Source organism: Cricetulus griseus, chromosome 7, assembly GCF_003668045.3.
Source record: "Cricetulus griseus strain 17A/GY chromosome 7, alternate assembly CriGri-PICRH-1.0, whole genome shotgun sequence".
In the NCBI taxonomy this organism is placed as follows: Eukaryota; Metazoa; Chordata; class Mammalia; order Rodentia; family Cricetidae; genus Cricetulus; species Cricetulus griseus.
Genome location: NC_048600.1, coordinates 67,538,398 through 67,559,703, shown reverse-complemented (window position 1 = coordinate 67,559,703; position 21,306 = coordinate 67,538,398). Strand labels below are relative to the sequence as shown.

Below are 21,306 nucleotides of genomic sequence, written 5' to 3'. Positions count from 1 at the left end.
AATAAATAAAAAAAAATCTTTATAAAAAAAAACAAAACTTCACTTTCTCTGGAAAAATTCAATGACTCTAATGTGGACGTCCATTCTAAGATTTGCTATAGGTTTCTGTGTTTACTTAATCATGATTCATTATTGATTTTTTTTGTGGAAAGTTTATTGGGGGAAGGTAAGGGAGTAAGGGAAGAGAGAAGAAAGAGAGGGAAAGAGAGAAAAGGGAGAAGTGGGAGAGACAGAGAGATCTGTCTGCCTCCTCAGAGAAATGGTGGAAAGAGAGTTGATTATTGATTCTTTTTAATTGTCTGGATCTGTACCCAAACTACACACACTGATTCCTTCCTTCCTTCCTTCCTTCCTTCCTTCCTTCCTTCCTTCCTTCCTTCCTTCCTTCCTTCCTTCCTTCTCTCTCTCTCTCTCTCTCTCTCTCTCTCTCTCTCTCTTTCTTTCTTTCTTTCTTTCTTTCTTTCGTCTTTTTTGGTTTTCTTGAGACAGGGTTTCTCTGTGTAACAGCCCAGCTGTTATAGAGCTCATGGTTGGATTAACCTGCACATGCACTTCCCCTGCCACATCTAGTTGATCCTCACTGAAAAGCAACAAATTTTTCCAAGGCCAGAAGAGGAGGTTGCACAGAAGAAAAGGATAACCCAGAAGAAACTGAAGAAGCAAAAACTTATGACACAGAAATAGATTCAGCATAAAATAAATGCAGACAAAAGTAAAGGTCTTTAAAACAAAACAAAACAAAACAAAAAACAGCCCTAGCTGTCCTGGAACTCACTCTGTAGACCAGGCTGTCCTTGAACTCATAGAGATCCACCTGTCTCTGCCTCCAGAGTGATGGTATTAAAGACATGCGCCACCCAGAGACACACTAATTTTTTACAAGGAAAAAACCTATATTTTCATTTCCTTATCCTAACCACTCTGTAGAATAGAGAGTGTATAAGTAGTGAATATTGTCTGTGGATCCCATGGGGAAAGGGCAGTCTCAAGGACAGTGAGTAGCTTTTGTAAAGGTAAGTTCAAACAACTCTAAGTGGCATTCCTGCTATCTGAATTTTAACTCTAGTTCCAACTTCAAAGGTCCAACCACTTAAATTTATTCTGCCTCCCATCGATGTATGCTTTCATGTAAGGATTGTCTCTGAGATGAGTGTGTATGGTCACTCTAGTCTGTCTCTCTCTTCAACCCTTTCTCATTCCAAATGCCTCCAATTCAGCCCCATTTTTGATAAAATAAAGACACATTTTCCCATTGATTAGTAGAATGCATGAACATTTCTAAAGTAGAAAAACCTGGGGCTGGAAAGATGGCTCAGCAGTTAAGAGTATTTGTTGCTCTTGCAGAGACCCACATAGTGGCTCACAATCACTCAAAACTTCCAGGTAACCACATGGTACACATTCATAAACTTAAAAAATATTGAAAAACAATTTTTTTAAAGATTTTATTTTTAAGCCAGGTGTTGTTGGTGCACGCCTTTATTCCCAGCACTCAGGAGCCAGAGGCAGGCGGATCTAGAGTTCGAGGCCAGCCTGGTCTCCAGAGTGAGTGCCAGGATAGGCTCCAAAGCTACACAGAGAAACCCTGTCTTGAAAAACCAAAAAAGAAAAAGAAAAAGAAAAAAGTATTTTATTGTTATTTTATGTGCAAGTGTCTCACCTACATGTTTCTGTGTGAGGGTGTCAGATTCCCTGGAACTGAAGTTATATGGACAGTTATGAGCTGTCATGTGGGTGCTGGGAATTGAATCCAGGTCCTCTAGTAAAGCAGTCAGTGCTCCTAACCACTGACATCTTTCCAGCCCCCCCCCCAAAAAAAAATTTTTAAGTAGAAAAAACTGGCAATACATCAATTTATTACTTATGCTAAAAAACCTGTTTTCAAAAGAACTGTAGAGCATTTCAGTTCCACCTATTACAGTTTATGCCAAAGAATAAAACTAACAGCCTTGCCAGGCAGTGGTGACTCATGCCTTTAGTCCCAGTACTCGGGAGGTAGAGGCAGGTAGATCTCTGTGAGTTTGAGGCCAGCCTGGTCTTCAAGAGAGTACCAGGATAGTCTCCAAACCTACAGAGAAACCCTGTGGAGGGAGGGGGTGGGGTGGGGGAGCCTTGTAATGTAAAACATGCTACATTCTTTATGTTTAAGTCTGTGTGCTCCCTGAGCATGCTGTACTGTAACCTGCCCAGTCACTTTCATGTTTTATACACAGTTCTACAAATCCCTATGTTGTAAAATATTATTTCAAGATGTGTTGCATTCTTTTATGCTGCATTTGTTTAACTCTGTGAGGCTGTGCTACTTCCTATCTAAAATACCCAACTGATCTAATAAAGAGCTGAATGGCCAATAGTGAGATAGGAGAAAGGATAGGTGGGGTTGACAGGCAGAGAGAATAAATAGAGAAAGAGAGAGAGATCCATCTAGGAACGAGAAAAGAAGGGGCCAGCCACTCAGCTACACAGCCAGAGATGCAATAAGAAGTTAAGAAAAAAATATACAGAAATAGAGAAAGGTAAAAGCCCAGAGGTTAAAAGTAGATGGAATAATTCAAGTTAAGAAAAGCTGGCTAGAAATAAGCCAAGCAAAAGCCGTGCATTCAGAAGTAAGAATAAACCTCAATGTGATTTATCTGGGAGCTGGGTGGCAGGTCCCCCCAAAAAGCCAGAGTTAAAAAATAATAACCAACAACATCCCTACATTCAGATTATTACTACTACTATTATTATTACTATTTTGTTTTTTTGAGACAGGGTTTCACTGTGTAGTGCTGGCTGTACTGTAACTCACTCTGTAGACCAGGCTGGCCTCGAACATACAGAGATCCTCCTGTTTCTGCCTCCCAAGTACTAAAATTAAGGGCATGAGTCACAACTGCCTGGCCAAAATTTTAATTTTAAAAGAAAACTCAACTTTCCTGAAAAATTATTTTAGGTATTTCAACATACTCTTTATAAAAAATTGTAACTCTGATTTTTTTTGTAACTTTTTTTGTTTTGTTTTGTTGTTTGTTTTTTCGAGACAGGGTTTCTCTGTGTAGCTTTGGAGCCTATCCTGGCACTCTCTCTGGAGACCAGGCTGGCCTCCAACTCACAGAGATCCGCCTGCCTCTGCCTCTGCCTCTGGAGTGCTGGGATAAAAGGCAAGCGCCACCAACACCCGGCGTAACTCTGTTCTTTTTTTTTTTTTTTTTTTTTTTAATTGTCTAGTTTATCTTTGGTTGACAGTAATAACAAGATCTAACACTAGCATATTTTCTGAATTACAGATTTTTTTCCAACAAACATATACATAATTGACTAAATTATAAACTGTCAAGACTAACATTAACAACATCAATAACTGTTAAATGTCTTAAAACCATGTTATCAAAATAGTAAGGGCCTATTTTATATTTTGGCAAAAACAATAAAGTAGTCAGGCAGTGGGGGGGCACACTTTTAATCATAGCACTTGGGCGGATGAGGCAGGCAGATCTCTGCCACCCTGGTCTACAGAGAGAGTTCCAGGACAGCCAGGGCAGTTACAGAGAAACCCTATCTTGAAAAAACAAAACAAAACAAAAACAAACAGCAACAACAAAAAACCCAAATCATAAACAAACAAACAAAAAAAACCCAGTAAAGTAAAAGGTAAAGTGAGAATATACAACATGCCTATAATCCCACAATTTAGGAGGCTGAAGCAAGAAGATCAACTCCCAGGCCAGCCTGAGCTCCATGATGAGACCCTGATCTCATATACAAACAAAACCAAACCAATAAATACCAAGTATGACCCAAAGTATGATCCTACAAAAGTATTTCCTAACTTCTCAATAAATTAAGCACAGGAGAAAACATTAAGACAGACACATACTGTGGGGTAAACCCTTTGTATGCTGTGAGTATGCTTTATTCCCATTGGTTAATAAAATAGCTGATTTGCCCTATGGTAAGTCAGGACAGAGCCAGGCAGGAAATCCAAGCAGAGATACAGGAGAAGAAGGACAGAGTCTGGAACAGATGCCAGCCAGCTGCTGGAGCAAGAGGATGTACTAGACCACAGATAAAGCCAGGAGTCACGTGGCAATACATAATTAATAGAAATAGGTTAATTTAAAAATAAGAGCTAGTTAGCAATAACCCTGAGCAATAGGCTCAACGGTTTGTGATTAATATTAAGCCTCTGAGTGATGATTTTTATAAGAGGCTGTGGGACCAAATGGCAAAAAAAATTTACACACAAATTTCTGCTTTCAAGGACAAAGTTATTGAAGGAAGCCTCCTTTATAAAGAAACAAAGGCCGGGTGGTGGTGACACACACCTTTAGTCCCAGCACTCGGGAGGCAGAGGCAGGTGGATCTCTGTGGGTTCGAGACCAACCTGGTCTACAAGAGCTAGTTCCAGGGCAGCCTCCAAAGCCACAGAGAAACCCTGTCTCGAACCACCGCCCCTCCCTCAAAAAAAGAAGAAACAAACTGGGATTGGTATGTAAAATAAGATTGCTTTTAATTTAAATAAAAAAATGAAGAAACATAAGTGACCTCTACCTATAGACATAAGAAGCCAGATAAGCATGAGCTCAATGAATACATTTTTAAAAGAGCACTAGTTTAAGAAATTGATGTGGAAGCCTCAAAATTCTGTATTGAAAATGGATGAGAAATGGAGAAAGAGCAGGTAAAAACAGGAACAATGAAGAAGGGCAACAGAACACTTAGTGCCCTCAGGGTGCTGGGTAAGTTCCCCAAGTTACTAAAGAAATAGGGTGCTTGTTTAGAGAGAAATTCATCTCTACAACTCAGCTTGAAAAGCTCATAATTTGACTTACTGAAACTTAAAATCTTTTTAAATAATTAATTTTATTTTTTATGTGCATTGGTGTCAGAGCCCCTGGAACTGTAGTTATAGACAACTATGAACTGTCATGTGTGTACGGGAATTGAACCCAGGTCCTCTGAAAGAGCAGCCAGTGCTCTTAACCACTGAATCATCTTTCCAGACCTTAAACTTAAAATCTTTAATTAATACATTTAATAGTCATAATAGCCTGTAGCAGTCTACAATCCAGTAGATTATATTTTTAAAAACTTAAATATTTTCTTAATTTTCACTTTAATGTTATAAACTTGCTCCTAACCAGAACAGTTTAGAAAGCTGTTTTGTTTTGTTGTTTGTTTTTTCGAGACAGGGTTTCTCTGTGTAGCTTTGGAGCCTATCCTGGCACTCTCTCTGGAGACCAGGCTGGCCTCCAAATGAACAACCTGCTCATTTGGGAGACTGTGACAGGTGGATCAGGTTTTTTTTTTTTTTTTTTACATCCAAGTTAGGCTACATAGTGAGATCCTGTCTTAAGGAAAAACATAAAGATAGTATCATTAAAAAGATTGAGATTTACTAAAGCACAGCCTTAAAAAACTTTCTTGGGGCCGAGCGTTGGTGGCACACACCTTTAATCCCAGCACTTGGGAGGCAGAGGCAGGCAGATCTCTGTTGAGTTCGAGACCAGCCTGGTCTACAAGAGCAAGCTCCAAAGCTACACACATAAACCCTGTTTTGAAAAACCAAAAAAAAAAAAAAAAAAAAAAAAAAAAAAAAAAAATCCCCCCCCCCAAAAAAAAACACCACCAACTTTCTTGGACCCAAATCATCTATAAATACCAAGACTTTTCAACTATATCATTGCTACATTAAGGATGACCATTTGAAGCCAGGTTACAGTAGCACACACTTTTAGTCCCAGCATTCAAAAGACAGGGGCAGCTAGCTGGCGTTGGTGGTGTACACCTTTAATCCCAGCACTCAGGAAGCAGAGGTAGGCAGATCTCTGTGAGTTCAAGACCAGCCTGGTCTACAAGAGTTAGTTCCAGGACAGCCTCCAAAGCCACAGAGAAATCCTGTCTCGAAAAACCAAAAGAAAAGAAAAACAAGCAAAAGAGAGAGAGAGAGAGAGAGAGAGAGAGAGAGAGAGAGAGAGAGAGAGAGAGAGAGAGAGAGAGGGGCAAGTGGCTCTCTTTGAGTTCCAGGCCGGCCATGGCTAGCTACATAATGAAACCATACCTCATTACTAAAGAAAAAAGAAAAAGAAAAAAAAAAAAAAAAAAGCCAGATGTGGTGGCACAATCTGTAACTCTACTACTCTTATAGAGGAAAATTGGCAAGAAATTCAAGCCCAGCTAACCTGGGGTACACAGCACTGCAGCAGCAGCAGACAGATCCTGCCTTAATAAGATGAAAAGTGGGAACTAATTCCTGAAAGTTGTCCAAACACACACACACACACACACACACACACAGGGCACTCATTTTAAAACCACCTTTTTAAAAAACAAAACAAAACAGGCCTACAACCTTAGGAAGATCCCAAGGAAGACATGGCAGGGTGATTTTCAAAAGGCTCAAGCAGCATACCTTGGTCTCTTTGGAACTGCTGGAAACTTTCCCTTCAGTCTTCTTCTGCTTTGAAGTGGAGGAACTATTCTTGCTGCTGCTGCTGCTGCTATTCTCCTTGTTGTTGGCACTGCTGGATTTTAAGGAAGAAGACTGACTGACAGTCCTCTTCCGAGAGCCATGCTCTGGTTTTGAATCTTTTGAAGGAACAGGCCCAGCAGGTGAAGGTAGCAAATCCTTTTCTTTTGTACTACTCTGCTTAGATGACCTGCCAAACAAAACAAATGCCCTCATTTCTGCAGCGTGATATGGGAGTAAAGGATTTTTCTACCTCTTTCACCAGCTTTTAAGACAAATTTGCAAAGACGTTCTCCATATGATTACAAAACAAAAAGACTGTAAATTCCATAAATAGTCATCTTGTTTCTTCCTATATCTGCCCCATTTACTTGTTTTCTCTTTTCCACAATCATGCCCAGTGCCTGAACAACCTACCAAACAATATATATCCTGTGATGACTAGTTTTATGGCAACTTGAACAGGCAAGAATCATTTGAGAGATGGGAATTTCAGTTTTATGCTTCCATAAATATGGACCTGAAGGCAAGCCCATAGAGCATTTTCTTAATTTGTGGTTGATATGGGAGGGCACAGTTCTTTGTGGATGATGCCTGGGCTCGTGTCCTGGGTTCTAGAAGAAAGCAGCCATGGAGAGCAAGTAAGCCAGATAGCAGCACCCCTCCATGGTCTCTCCATCAGCTCCTGCCTCCAGGTTCCTGACCTGTTTGAGTTCCTGTCCTGACTTCTTAAGTGACGAACGGTTGAAATGATGAGGAAGCATAAGCCGAATAAATTCTTTCCTCCCCAATTTGCTTTTTGATCATGGTGTTTCATCACAGTAATAGTAATCTAACTAGGATATATTCTTATCTCCCTATAAAAAAAGATACTTCACATCTCTGTTAGCTAAAAGCAAAGCTCTCACTACTTCTGTATGTGCAGACATAAATATGACATTCAGTCATTAAAAAGAATACTCTGCAGTATATCAAAGAGTACCCAACAACAAATAGTCAATACTGGCATGCAACATGATTTGGGGACATACTCTCTGTTGCTGGATGGCTTGTGGCCTGATGAGTTCTTGTCCTCCGTTTTGGGTTTTTTGCTCTCACTGGCTCGGTTATCATCATCATTCTGGACAAAAACAAAAACAGTAGGTCTTATACATGAGAAGGGTATCCTATGTTAGAGTCACATAGCATAAACACTATAACAGATTTCCCTAAAGTTTTAGATGGTATCTCTTTTATGTAATAATTCTAGGATCAGACAGATTTCACAGAAATGTAATTAAGGTATAATTCACAAACCATAAAATCCACCCTTTCCTCAAAGACACTCATGTCAGCAGTCAGTTCACAATTTCTTCTTCTCCAAGGCCCTAATAATCTTTAATCTGAACATTTAGTCTTTCTAGACATTACATATAAGTGGAATCATATATTGCGATCTTGGAAACTTGGCTCCTTTTTTAACATACTTTTTTAATGATTCATACCATTTATAACTGGATAGTATTATACCATATAGCTATAATGTATTTTATTTATTTATAAGTTAATAACCAATTTTTGATTAATGTGAATGATATGGTTGTAAGCATTATAATAATAATTTTGTGTTTATATTTCCATTACTTTCTTGGGTATGTTCCTGGGCCTATAATTGGTGGATCATAAGGTAACTGTATATTCAGCTTTTTTGAGAAACTGCTGTGTTCCAAAGGAAATGCATCTCACAGTTCTACGAGCACTGCATGGACATTCCAACTGTACAAATTCATCAGTACATGAACATATTGTTACTTGCTAACAGCTATGCCTCAGCACCTCTGAAAAATTCTTGGCTGAATGGAAAGTGTAAAGCCTAACTACTGTTGATGTTACTTCCATGGATGAATCTAAGTTTTCCTCTTGTTTCCAATAGTAAGCAACAGGAATACAAACAAATATTCTACGTCTACTGTAACAGAAGACTGCATGCCACCAAAAGATTAAATTCAGATAAATGAAGACATAAGAAAAAGTCACCTACCAACTGCTTGCCAGTGACTGGGTCTCCTCCCATTATTATCAGCATAACCTCCAGGAATTGCCCAATACTTTACCAAAATAACATTTCAAAAATCCTAAATTCTTGGGGAATGGCTGGCAAGATATCTCAGTGGTTAAGAGCCACTGGCTGTTTTTGTAGAGTACCTGGGTTCTAAGGACCTACATGGTGGCTCACAATCACCTATAACTCAAGTTCCAGGTGATCTACACCCTCTTTTGACCTACTTGGGTACCAGGCACAGTATTGTCCACATACATATATACAGGCTTTACATAAAGCTGATCATATACTAAGCTTTGTCTTTAAATTATCTTGGAAGTTTTTAGGGATGAGAGTGGGCTTTGTGACAACAAACTTTTTTCCATGTTGGAACTGCATCCAGCTACAGAGAATGTTCTCAGTTCTGACTTGTGTTAATGGAAAAAAGCTAAGCACACAGGTGTCTAGTGAATGGGTGAAATTCTCAAGGTTGTATACATCCTTATCAGTTTTGCTCACATTAGGCCAGTAATAAAGTATGGCTTGACCTAAGTGTAAGTCAGAAAAGGATAAATATATTACATTACATTCTAACTCTGGTGTTCAGTGTTTGTCCTAGCCTAAAAAAAATATTTTTAAGCCCACAGTACCTGGTTTAGCTTCACTTTTAACCTGTCCACCATACTCTGCCTAGAGATCCTGACTATTTAAAAAAGCATCCTGCTTTACTTAAGAAGACAGAGCACAGAGAAATTGGGTTCAAACTATTTTCCCTTACAGCTCATGCTCCACAAACTGTAATTCCATAGCATTTCAGATACTGGTATCCAAAAATGAACAAACAGGGCTGGCAAGTTACCTCAGTGGGTGAAGTCTGATAATCTGAGCTCAATCCCTGGGATCCATATGATAGAAGGAAAGAACTGACTCTCATAAGCTGTTCTCTGGCTTCTAGACATGCACTTGTAGAATGCATACATGAGCACACATAAGCACACACACAAATTATAATTAAAAACAACATTGACTATGTAATGTAAAGGCAAAATAGCAAGTACTTGGGGATAGAGAGATTGCTCAGCAGTTAAGGGCACTTGCAAATCTTCCAGCAGGACCAAAGTTTGCATCCCAGTAACCATGTCAGGCAGCTCACAACTAACTGTAACTGGCTCCAGGAAATCTGACACCCTCTACTGGCCTCCAAAGAAACATACACAGGCATGAGTATACACAGACATACAGAAACACAGACAGACAGACAGACAGACAGACAGACACACAGAGCATATACTACTCATAGACACATATAAATAAGAATTATTTTTAAAAATAGCTAGTGTTTTAATACCAAGATGTTTAAGGACATAGAAAGTGGTAGCAAAATCATTTCTTAAAAACAAAAACAAAAACAAAAACAAAAACAAAAAACCACACCCCCTTACAGACCTTGTGTTTCCTCTTGCCTTTGTTGGAAGTCTTTTCTGAGGTTTGCTTCTGCACCTCTCTCACGTGTTTTTCTGGCACATTTTTCTTTTCCCCCTTGGGTGGTTCTGTTTCTTTGTAAGGCTTTCCTGGTATCCTAGTCAAGAGATTTAGGTCAATCTTCACAATAAGTGGATACCTGTCATCGGGCTCACTGAGTGGGGAAAGGAGCTCCTTCTCTTCCATAGGAGAGAACATTCGTTGCCGAAAAAAGCTATCTTCTTCCTCCACGGAGGAGGGCTTCACAGGAGTCCTATTGCTTTCCGGGTACTTGGGAGTCTGTGAGGAAGGAGGTGGGCTCTCACTTTCATCTGACTCTGAGGACGAGGTATCTGTTTCTATGATTTCCCGAGATTTCTGGGAGGATTTACTCGATGACTTGTATTTCTTTTTCTCTGCTGTAGGTCGAGGGGAAGATTTTGACTCCTTTTTGATGTTTGGTTTCCTTGAGCCCTTGGTGGCTGCTTTGTGCCTGCTGGAGGGCATGCTGGTGGCCATGTCTACAGGGGTTTCACTTTCTATCTTCAGGCCTCCACGGGGCTCTTCAGCAGCTGACTTCTCAGTTTTTTTGGGTTGTTTTTTGCCTACAGTTCTCCTCTGTGCGGTGCTGTCACTCTGTGCAGGAGACTTTTGCCTCCCACGTCCACTTTCTGATCCCTTTTGGGTGGTTTTAGAGTCTCGTCCTGGAGTAGCAGAACTTGTTTCTTTTGGCCCTCCAGGATCAGTGTAGTTATTCCCAGCACCCTGTTCTCGGCCTTCTTTTTTGTAGGCTTGAGTCGATGGGATGTTACTGTCTACAGAAGAAGCTGGGGACACTTTATGTGGGTTCACTTTGTTCAACCAATTATCAAGTTGCCACTTGTTTGTTGGAGGTGGTTCAGGCTGGGGGAAAAAATAGAGAAATATACAGATAGGTTTATCCCCCCAATAGTGAAGTTTCCACCCTCTTATAAAGTCAAGTAAGAGAACAAAGAATAATGCTTACAATAACAAGCATTTGTTTGACAAGTTTCCTCCAGGATTAAAGCACAGGTAAAATACTATTAGCTCTAATCATTGGCCTCCTTAGTGCTGGATTACAGCTGGAGTCACGATGAACAGCTTATTACAAATAAGCCTTTAAAATAACCAATATTCCAGTTAGGAGTTGCATTTGAAAGGTACTTTTGCAATGATTTAATTCTAGAAAGTAAAAATGATGTCAGCACCAGGAGAGATTTTTGGTTGCTCTTTATCAATCTACAGTACAATTAACACAATATAAGACTCCATTTTAGCCAGGCAGTGGTGGCACATGCCTTTAATCCCAGCACTTGGGAGGCAGAGGCAGGTGGATCTCTGTGAGCTTGAGACCAGTCTGATCTACAAGAGCTAATTCCAGACAGCCCTCAAAACCACAGAGAAACTCTGTCTTGAACCCATCTCCCCCCCCCCAAAAAAAGACTCCACTTTAGGGGTCAAGACCATGCTGAGGAAACCCACAGAAACATCTGACCCGAGCAAGTGGAAACTCACAGACCCCAGTCTGACAGCTGGGGAACCAGCATAGGAATGAACCAGGCCCCCTGAATGTGGGTGTCAGTTGGGGAGTCTGGGCAGTCTATGGGGCCTCTGGCAGTGGAACCAGTATTTATCCCTAGTACACGAATGGGCTTTGGGAGCCCATTCCCTATGGAGGAAAACTCTCTCAGCCTAGATACACAGGGGAGGGTCTAGGCCCTGCCCCAAATGATGTGACAGACTTTGATGACCCCCATGGAGGTCTCACCCTCCCTGGAGAGTGGATGGGGTGTGGGATAAGGGGTTGGTGGGGGGCAGGGGAAGGCAGGAGGGAGAGGGAACTGGGATTGGTATGTAAAATAAGATTGTTTTTAATTTAAATAAAAATTTACTTTAAAATGTAAAAAAAGACTCCATTTTATTCACAGTAACTACATAACATAAATTCCTTGTTAAGAGGCAAAAGGATTAAATCTTAATTAAAAAAAAAAGTTTTCTAAAATAATAAGGAAACCAAAATGGTTTAGGTTTTCTATAAGACACATGGTTCAACTGCCTTTGATCAGAATATGTAATGATGGGTTGAGTGGATATCATGAAAGAGCTTGATGGCTATGGAAGTTCTCCCCTCTCACCTCAGGAGATGCGTTCTGTGATGGCTCATTTGCCTCACTGTCACTGGAGCTACTTTCACTCTCTGAGTCAGAGCCAGAGCTGCTTTCAGATCCACTGTGGCTGCTCGAGTCATCCCTGGAGTTATCTGCTCCCTCACTATTATGATGGGAAGGTTCAGAGTTGCTGAAGGAGGTGAAATAGAAATGATAAGTTTCCTTTATAATGGCAACAAGAACCCACCCAAATGTGACAACAACCTTAGCAACAATGTGTGCTACACTGTTACATTTAAAGAAATCAAAACCTCTTTACACATGAATAGACATCCCCCAAAAGTTTCTAATGTATCACTTACCTACTATAATCACTTTTAACATACCTTAAAATTCACTCAGTCTGAGTTCATACTTTAATGAATTTTACTTTTCAGAACTATATAACCACCATCATAGCTGGCATTTTTTATAAGGCCACTTATGATACCCCACAGTGTTAAATCAAACTAATCTCAGCTGCCAAAACATCAAAACCACAAAATAAAAGGATCCATACCTTCCTGGTGTACTCCTTGGCATTGTCTTATCACAATCCTAAACATGAAACAAAAGAAATCTATGAAATGACAAATATGAATGTCTGAACTAAAAAAACAAAAACTGGCTTTAACACATGAATCAATGTTTACTTAATACAGTTAATAAAAGCAAACAAACAAAAAACTCCAAAAAACAGTACACCGTGGCACCCAGAAGGTGGAAGGGTTGGATCATGAGACTGAGGCTAGCCTGGGCTACTTGGTGAAACACTGCCTCAAAACAAAACCAATACCCAAAACACCACAACAATAACAAGCCAGGATCCTGTTTTTACTTAAAGAAGTAGTGCCTGCCTACTTCAATCCCCAGTAGCACTACAACAACAACAAAAAAGCTTTAGGATAACACTTTAAGAACTTAGGAGTTGGAGAGATGGCTCATCAGTTAAGAGCACTGGCTGCTCTTACAGAGGATCCCAACACATACATGATGCTCACAACCTTCCGTAACTCCAGTTCCAGGGGGCCCATACATATTTAAAAAAATATTTACAAATGTTTTTGTAAATATTTCTTGTAAATATATAATTACTTTTTTGTAATATTGTAAATATTTCTTGTAAACAACCTCCTGTCTCAAAAGTATGTTCTGGTCCACAATAAATGTTAAGGAAAAGTCAATATTTTAAGGGGGGTGGGCTGGAGAGATGGCTCATTGGTTAAGAACACTGGCTGTTCTTCCAGAGGACCCGGGTTCAATTCCCAGCAGCCACATGGCAGCTCACAACTGTCTGTTATTACAGTTCCAGGTGATCTGATACTCTCACACTAAAGCACATGAAATTAAAAATTGAATTTTTTTTTAAAAGGAAGCTTAAAGACATTCCAATCATCCAGTGTAAGAAAGCTCTCAGGAAAAGGTACTGATCTAAGACACAATTAAACAGTAGTGTAAAGGACTGTATAGCAGACACACCTGTTCCCCATCACTGTCTTCACTGCTGCTTAGTTTTAAGTCATCTTTTAACATACTAGAGGAAAAAGGCAGAAAGGAGCATCAATTAATCACAGCAGGCCAGAGTACCAATAATCCTAGGAACAATCACTGTATTAGCCAACAATTTAATTGAAACACACATGCACACACACTCTCCTGTTTGCATTTCTCACATTCTAGTAAAAAAAAAAAATCAAAAGGAGGAAATTAGTCATTTTTATAATCTAAACTTTCCACACATTAAAAAAAAAAATTAAGCCAGGTGGTAGCACACACCTTTAATCCTGGCACTGGGAGGCAAAGGCAGATGAATCTCTGGAATTCAAGGCCAACCTGGTCTACAGAGTGAGTTCCAGGACAGCCAGGGCCACACAGAGAAACCCTGTCTCAAAAAACCAAAACAAAAATCTAAAAAAGCAAAATTTAGTGTTCTGCAAAGAGAGCAATGGGCATGGCAGGAACAAAACTGCTGCATCCACCAGTAAAACATTCAATTTTGTTTTCTAGTTAAACTCACAATACATTCCTGTTACAACAAACTTGTCTCTAATTGTACACAGGCATGTATACTAAAATAATTAATAAAGCTTTGGTCTACCAGATATGACTCGTAAAGAAAAGCAAGATAAAATTAAAGCATCAAGCAATTCCTTCTTGGTCTCCAATGGTCCATGAAGAGAAAGACCTGAGTAACTTGTGGTGAATGGATAACTGAAAACCATACACAATTTCCAGAGTCAAAACTCTGGTTCATAACTGCCTTGCTATGAAGACAAATGATACCAGCAGAAGAGTTCTGGGTAAGAAATGACCATGTATAAATTTTTAAATCTAAGTTCCAAACCTTCCTTCACCAAAAGTCACATTGAATTAAATATAAATATAATAAGCTGACAATTTCTACAATTTGCTTTGAAAGTAAAATCAAAGACTTAAGTTTTCCTTACGTTCAAAATCTTTAGATTTAAAATCTGAGTAACACAAAACATTTTGTGTTTTGTGTGTGTGTGTGTTTTAACATGAAGGAAAAATTAACAAAGTTTGGGAGATCTGTACCTAGAAAATGTTTACTTCCTCATTACCAATAATTCATTACCTTTCCTTTTAAAGTGTTGTGAGTCTCCAACAAGTAGAAAGAAGTCTTCTTTCACGGCAGTAACTACTTGCACTCTCCCCTCAAAGCCTAATCTGCATCCTTAAATCTGACCACAAATTCAAAATACACACACACAAAATCACCTGGAAATAAAGCAACCAGATGACTCTATATAATATGGCAAGTGTTTTAAAATTAGTTCAGTAAATGAAATTTTAAGAAGTTTTCTTTTGAACAAGGGCTTAGCATATCTCTATGACTGATTTCCAGTAAGGAAAATGTACTTAACTCTGAATTCTCTCAGCCCTTATGATTTAATAATGGCAGCTCAATGAATCTGTTTACATATGTGAGTATGTCAAAGCCTTTGCGACACTGCATGTTTTTGTTTCCTCAGCAACCAAAGTGGTTTGCCCATATGCAGCAGACATACATTATTAGTTTTTGGCATAAAGATATGCTAACAGGGATATAGTGAGTTTCTCAGCAGTGTATGGAAGTTGATTTTGTTCATGTATTTATTTAGTCTTCCTTTTGTTACACGAAGAGGCTATTAGGCTGAGGTTACTGCTGTGGTCTGTGGCTTTGGCACAGAAAGCCACATGATGGTTGTTTCTTTGGTACTTTGCTCTAATCACTGAGTTAACCTGTGATCTCAAAAGTTCAGGCACTCACTCTCTTATTTTTTTTTTGGCAGGGGGCAGGGCTGGATTTTCAAGGCAGGGTTTCTCTGTGTAGCTTTGTAGAACAGGCTGGTCTTGAACTCGTAGAGATCAGCCTGCCTCTGCCTCCCAAATGCTGGGATTAAAGGCGGTGCTCACTCTGTAGATGTAATTTATTATCATCTAATACACCTACCCCTCTATTGTGATACATATTTCTGATTCTACCTATAAAATATAATAAAAATATGAAAACTTAAAGATAGTATAAACAATGTTGCATTTGGTGCTAAATAGAAGGTTTACTAAGAAGAATCCTATCTTTAACACATTTATTTTTTTAAATTAAATGTGCAGTGCTGGCACACACCTTTAATCCCAGGGCTCATGAGGCAGAGGCAGGCAGGTCTTATGCATTCAAGGCCGGTCTGGTCTACAGAGTGAGTTCCAGAATAGCTAGGGATATACAGAGAAACCCTGTTTCAAACACACACACACAGAGACAATGACAATCTGTGAACTCAGAGCAGGGGTAGGCAAACGATGCTCTGCATGGCAAACCTAGGCCACTACTGTTTTGTTTTGTTTTCCTCTTACTTTTGTTTTTGAGATGCTTGTTGTTTTGGAAAAAAGTATTTCTATATAGTCCAGATTGGTTAAACTTGCTTTGTAGCCCTAGTTGGCTTTAAATTCATGGCAATTCTCCTGACTCAGCCTTCTGAATGCTGTGATTATAGACATGTATTTCCATAGCCAGTTTTCCACAGCTGTTTTGTAAATAAATTTTTATTGGAGCTGGGCAGTGGTGGCGCACACCTTTAGTTCCAGCACTTGGGAGGCAGAGGCAGAGGATCTCTGTGAGTTCGAGACCAGCCTGGTCTATAAGAGCAAGCTCCAAAGCTACACACAGAGACCCTGTTTTGAAAAACAAAACAAAAAAAAAAAAATTTATTGACTGGAGATATTGCTCACTAGTATGGTACTTGCCTAACATGTGAAAGACCTGGATTTCTATTGCCACAAAAAAACAGAAAACCCAGATATATATAATCTGAACACTTGAGAGGTAGAGGCAAGAGGAGCAAGTTTATGTCATCTCTAAATATGGTGAGTTTGAGGACAGCCCAGACACCATGAGACTTGGTCTCCAAAAACAAAACCAGAAAAGTTAGTGTTATTAGATAGAATACAGCCATATCTGAGGTCTATACAGCTTTTACATTGTAATGACAAAACTGAAAGACAATCTACCATACACTCTCTGGCCTTTTACAAGTAAAGTTAGCTTATGTCTGCCATAAAACATTATGTTTCTGCATAGGGCTGTATTGTAGTTCAATAGTAAAGTGTTAGTTTAGCATACACAAGGCCTCTGGTTTCACACTGAAAACCAGACAGAGTTCAATGAAATGGCTCAGTGGGTAAAGGGGCTATGTCCAACACCCTAGACCAAAGAGTGACTTCTACAAATTGTCCTCTGACTTTCACATGTATACATGTACACATACAAAATAAATGGTTAATTTAGACTTTTAAAACACAAAAAGATAGCTGGGTGGTGGTGGCACACACCTTTAGAGTTCCAGCACTTGGGAGGCAGAGGCAGGAGGATCTCTGTAAGTTTGAGACCAGCCTGGTCTACAAGAGCTAGTTCCAGAACAGACTGAAAAGTCACAGAGAAACCCTGTCTCGGAACCCCCCACGCCCCCCCCCAAAAAAAAAGCAACAAAAAACAAAACCCAAAAGGTAAGCTGGCAAGTGGTGGCACAATCCTTTAATCCCAGCACTTGGGAGGCAGAGGCAGGTGAATCTCTAAGTTCCAGGACAGCCTGTTCTAGAGAGTGAGTTTCAGGACAGCCTCCAAAGCTATACAGAGAAATCCTATCTCAACAAAACAAAACAAAAACAAACAAACAAAAAATCCAGCTATTACAGATAACTTCCAGGGAAAGAAAGACAGCCATTAAACAATGAACTTACGATTTTGACTGGTGCCCATTTGATGATTTAGCAGAAGCACTGTATCTTTCTAAAACAAAAAGATATAGAAGTGAGCAAGTGAAACTGGTTAGATTGTAAAATGTCTATAAAGAATGTCTGTCTTCCAAAACATAAAATAAATACATTGAACACAGTGGACAGGAGCAACGTGCAGTCTCAATAAGCAATGATCTTCTACAGTCATTTTAGAAAACAATGTGCTCACCTCACCTTATCAATACTATAACTATCCTGCTACCTATCGAGTTCAATGAAAGCAATCTACCCAGTATATGAAGGAATGCTCACACATAAACACAAATATAATAATATATAATAATATCATGTTTAAGCCGGGCATTGGTGGCGCACGCCTTTAATCCCAGCACTCAGGAGGCAGAGGCAGGTGGATCTCTGTGAGTTCGAGACCAGCCTGGTCTACAGAGCAAGTTCCAGGACAGCCAAAGCTGTTACACAGAGACACCCTGTCTCAAAAAAACAAAATAATAATGATGATGATGATGCTTTATTCATATTTTTTTGGAGACAGGGTCACACTACACAACCCAGACTGGCCCAAATTCACAAAAGCAGAGCCTGGACTGGCCTTGAACTTGAATCTTTCTGTCTCAGCTGCCTTGGAGTAAGGGTTGTAAGTGTGTGTCACCACATCTAGCACATCTTTATAATAGCACATCTTTAACAACCAAAGCTAGGAAATAAAAATACATGTCCATTAGTAGAAGGCTAATTAACTAATTATTTCATGTAAGATGGCTTTAATATTGCAAAAGAGTAAACTAGTATTACATACTGATAAACATTTAAAATAAATCCAGTATTGGGGTAAAGTTGGTGGAGAAACTCTGGGAATGGCCAACTAATGACTAGCATAGCTGGACACCCATACCCTGAGAGGGAGCTCATCCCTGAGGGCCAGGACCCCCACCCCCAATATAAATAGATCCAGTGAAAAATACAAAGTAATAAAAAAAGATGAAGTTTATGATTCCCATTTGCCATAATTAAACACTGGGGAAGTAAATGAAGGTGGAGCAAAAATAAGGCGGAGATATTAAGAGAAAATAAAAAGGTTTTGTTTTATAGCTAGCTATTTTGGGCATATCAACATGTGAAAGATGAAGAAGGGTCTCTCTCTGAGTACCAGGACACAGTGAAACCCTGCTTCCAAAACCACCATCACATCCCTTTTACCTGTAACTACAGTTATAAGGTAGAACTAAATAGACATACAGATTTAAAGTTTGACTGCTATAAATTGTCTTGTGACCTCCACATTTATATCATGGCATTCCCATGTCTTCTATGCACATGATAAATATGTAAACATAGGAGTTCTTTCATTTTGGGCTTTTGGTTTTTTGGGTTTTTTTGAGACAGGGCTTCTCTCTGTGAAACAGCTCTGGCTGTCCTGGTACTTACTCTGTAGACAAAGAGATAAATTCTTGTCTATCTCTTGCACTAAAATCGCACACACACACACACACACACACACCCCTAGCAAAAGGTTAACAGAAAAATCTTATTTTTATCTTTCAGAATACTCTCAGACCAGCCTAATTCTACCTAATAAACTGTTGTTCATAGAATACCTGTTTTTGTTCCAGAGTATATACCAAAACTCAAATACCTTCCATGCCCTGACCTTACCAATGGTAATCTGCACATTTCTTGGTTCTACATATTCCCTGCAGCCATCTTCCACAAGAGTTCTGAGAAGTGAAGAGTGGAGGTGAAAGTGAGGCTGCAGAGGACACCAGGCTTTCTAATCCATAACAGAAGACTCAGGAAGAATGAATAGGGAATACATAAAGAGCCTGTGGTAGTGTAAACATGACTATCCCTACCTACAGTCTTATCACCACAAAACCAGTACCATGAAGGAAGTAGAAAGATAGACAGACTAGCTCTTGAACTTCCTGAGATGCCCAACAAACTGACTTTATAAAATTTCAACTATTAATTCAAATAAATAAGTTTATTTTGATTTTTTATTTTTTGAGACAGGGTCTCTCTCTACATAGGCCTAGCTAGGCTGAACTTCATTTTGTAGACAAGGCTGGCCTTAAACTCACAGAAATTTGTCTGCCTCTGTCTCCTAAATACTAAGGGCATGTGCCACCATGTCTAGCTTATTTTGATTTTTAATGACCTATAGTTCTTAAGTTTTCTTAAGACTCAGTTCATCTTGTTATTTTTTTATAAGTTCATAAAATCAGAGTCAGACATGTAAAAAAATTAAAAGTACTATAAGGCAAGTCTATATGAAAAAAAAAAAGGCCCAATAAGTAGGTTAATTTGAAAATCAGCAAGAAAAGAAATACTTACTTTGTTCTCCAGGGCCAAAGTTAGACTGCTGAGACTCCTAAGAGAAAGGAACACAAAGTTATACAAAGTGATAGCATCAGAAATATCCATTAGTTGGGAAAAGTTCCAAGTGATAAAAATGTTCCAGCATACATGAAAGAGAAAAATACTGAAAGAATCAAATGGTGCAAAGCCACCCAAGTCTCTTGTTTCTTTTCAGCAGCACCCATAATACTCATAATCTAATTCAGAGACCTATAGAGTTCAAATAATTTCAAGATTCTTGGTCCTGGGTTGGAAAGATGTCTCAGGATTAAGAGCAAGCTCTTGCTGAGGATGTGAGTTTAGCTCTTGGCGCCCATCCATGTTGGGTGGATCACAACCCTTGGTAATGTCAGTTCTAAAGGATATGAAACCCTCTCATAGTCTTCTTGGGCACCAGAGATCATTTGCATATAACACACACACACATTTTAATTAAAAATAAATCTTTGATTATTAGTCTTGAGAAAATGCTTGGACTACAGGTGTGAATAAGTTATAGACAGCACTTGCTTTCATACTCAAGGTCCTAGGTTCAATCTCCAGTACCCAAAAGAGGAAAGAAAAGGCTCACTTTGAAAAAAGAATGAGGGATTTAGCTCAGTTGATAGTACATAAACCCTGCGTTTAGTCCTCCAAGCCCCATAAACCAATGCTATGGCTCATAATTGCAATGCCAGTACTTTGGGGGTAGAGGCTGGAAACTGGGAATTGAAAGGCATCCTCAGCTACATAATGAGTTCAAGGATAGCCTTGCTACATAAAAGCCTGCCTCAAAAAAAGTATACTAGATAAAAATAGCTGTGTAACCAATAATACATTCAAAATATACTACTTCTCTATTAAAAAATAAAGCCTCTATATGGGTGTTCCATGTCACTTTACTCCGTTCCCAGCTTCTGTCCCTAGTATCTTACCAACCATTAATTAGCATTGTGAAGAAAATACTGCTACATCCTTCTTTTTATTATTTGTTTGTTTGTTGTTCTTTTGAGATAGGGTCTCACTACATAGCTCTGGCTGATTTGAAATTTTATGTAGACCAGGCTGCCCTCAAATTCAGAGATCTTCTTGTCACTCTCCCACACCCACCCAGCACATTGCTTTTTTTTTTTTTTTAAATACAGGGTTTCTCTGTGTAGCCCTAGCTGTCCTGAAACTCACTCTGTAGACCAGGCTGGCCTCAAACTCACAGAGATCCACCTGCCTCCTGAGTGCTGGAACTAAAGGCGTGTGCCACCACCACCCAACTCATACTTTTTAAGTTTTATGATAGTATAGAATCTGGTACTAGAGAAGCTTTAACAAAATAGAAACAACTTTCCAAATAACTTCACGTTCAAAGTGTGTTTTTTCAGGTTAAGTCTATGCTATAAGATATAATGTCAAATTATACACAGACCCATATAAAGTGTGCTTAAAAATAGGCATAATCTTCCTTTAATAACAGATTTTTTTTTCTGGGAAAAAGCAACCCAAAATAATAAGAAAGCTAAAATATACATCTGCTCTTAAAAAGTCAAGTAATTTTCAGAAAGGGTAATAAGATCACTCAATGAAGAAATAACCTTTTCAACAAATTTGTCAGGACAACCAAA

At 39.1% G+C, this 21,306-nt stretch overlaps 1 protein-coding gene across 2 annotated transcripts in view; it reads right to left on the bottom strand.

Moving 5' to 3' along the window:
* Positions 1–21,306, bottom strand: part of Aff4 (AF4/FMR2 family member 4) — a 77,684-nt gene that overhangs the window by 18,651 nt on the left and 37,727 nt on the right. For both annotated transcript variants that reach the window (XM_027427552.2, XM_027427551.2), the window contains 8 exons: positions 19,688–19,724; positions 17,339–17,387; positions 13,580–13,634; positions 12,621–12,658; positions 12,089–12,251; positions 9,918–10,835; positions 7,483–7,571; positions 6,395–6,641 (listed from right to left, as the gene is read on the bottom strand). In XM_027427552.2, the coding sequence (XP_027283353.1) occupies positions 6,395–6,641; positions 7,483–7,571; positions 9,918–10,835; positions 12,089–12,251; positions 12,621–12,658; positions 13,580–13,634; positions 17,339–17,387; positions 19,688–19,724 (1,596 nt within the window). The remainder of the gene's footprint in view (positions 1–6,394; positions 6,642–7,482; positions 7,572–9,917; positions 10,836–12,088; positions 12,252–12,620; positions 12,659–13,579; positions 13,635–17,338; positions 17,388–19,687; positions 19,725–21,306) is intronic.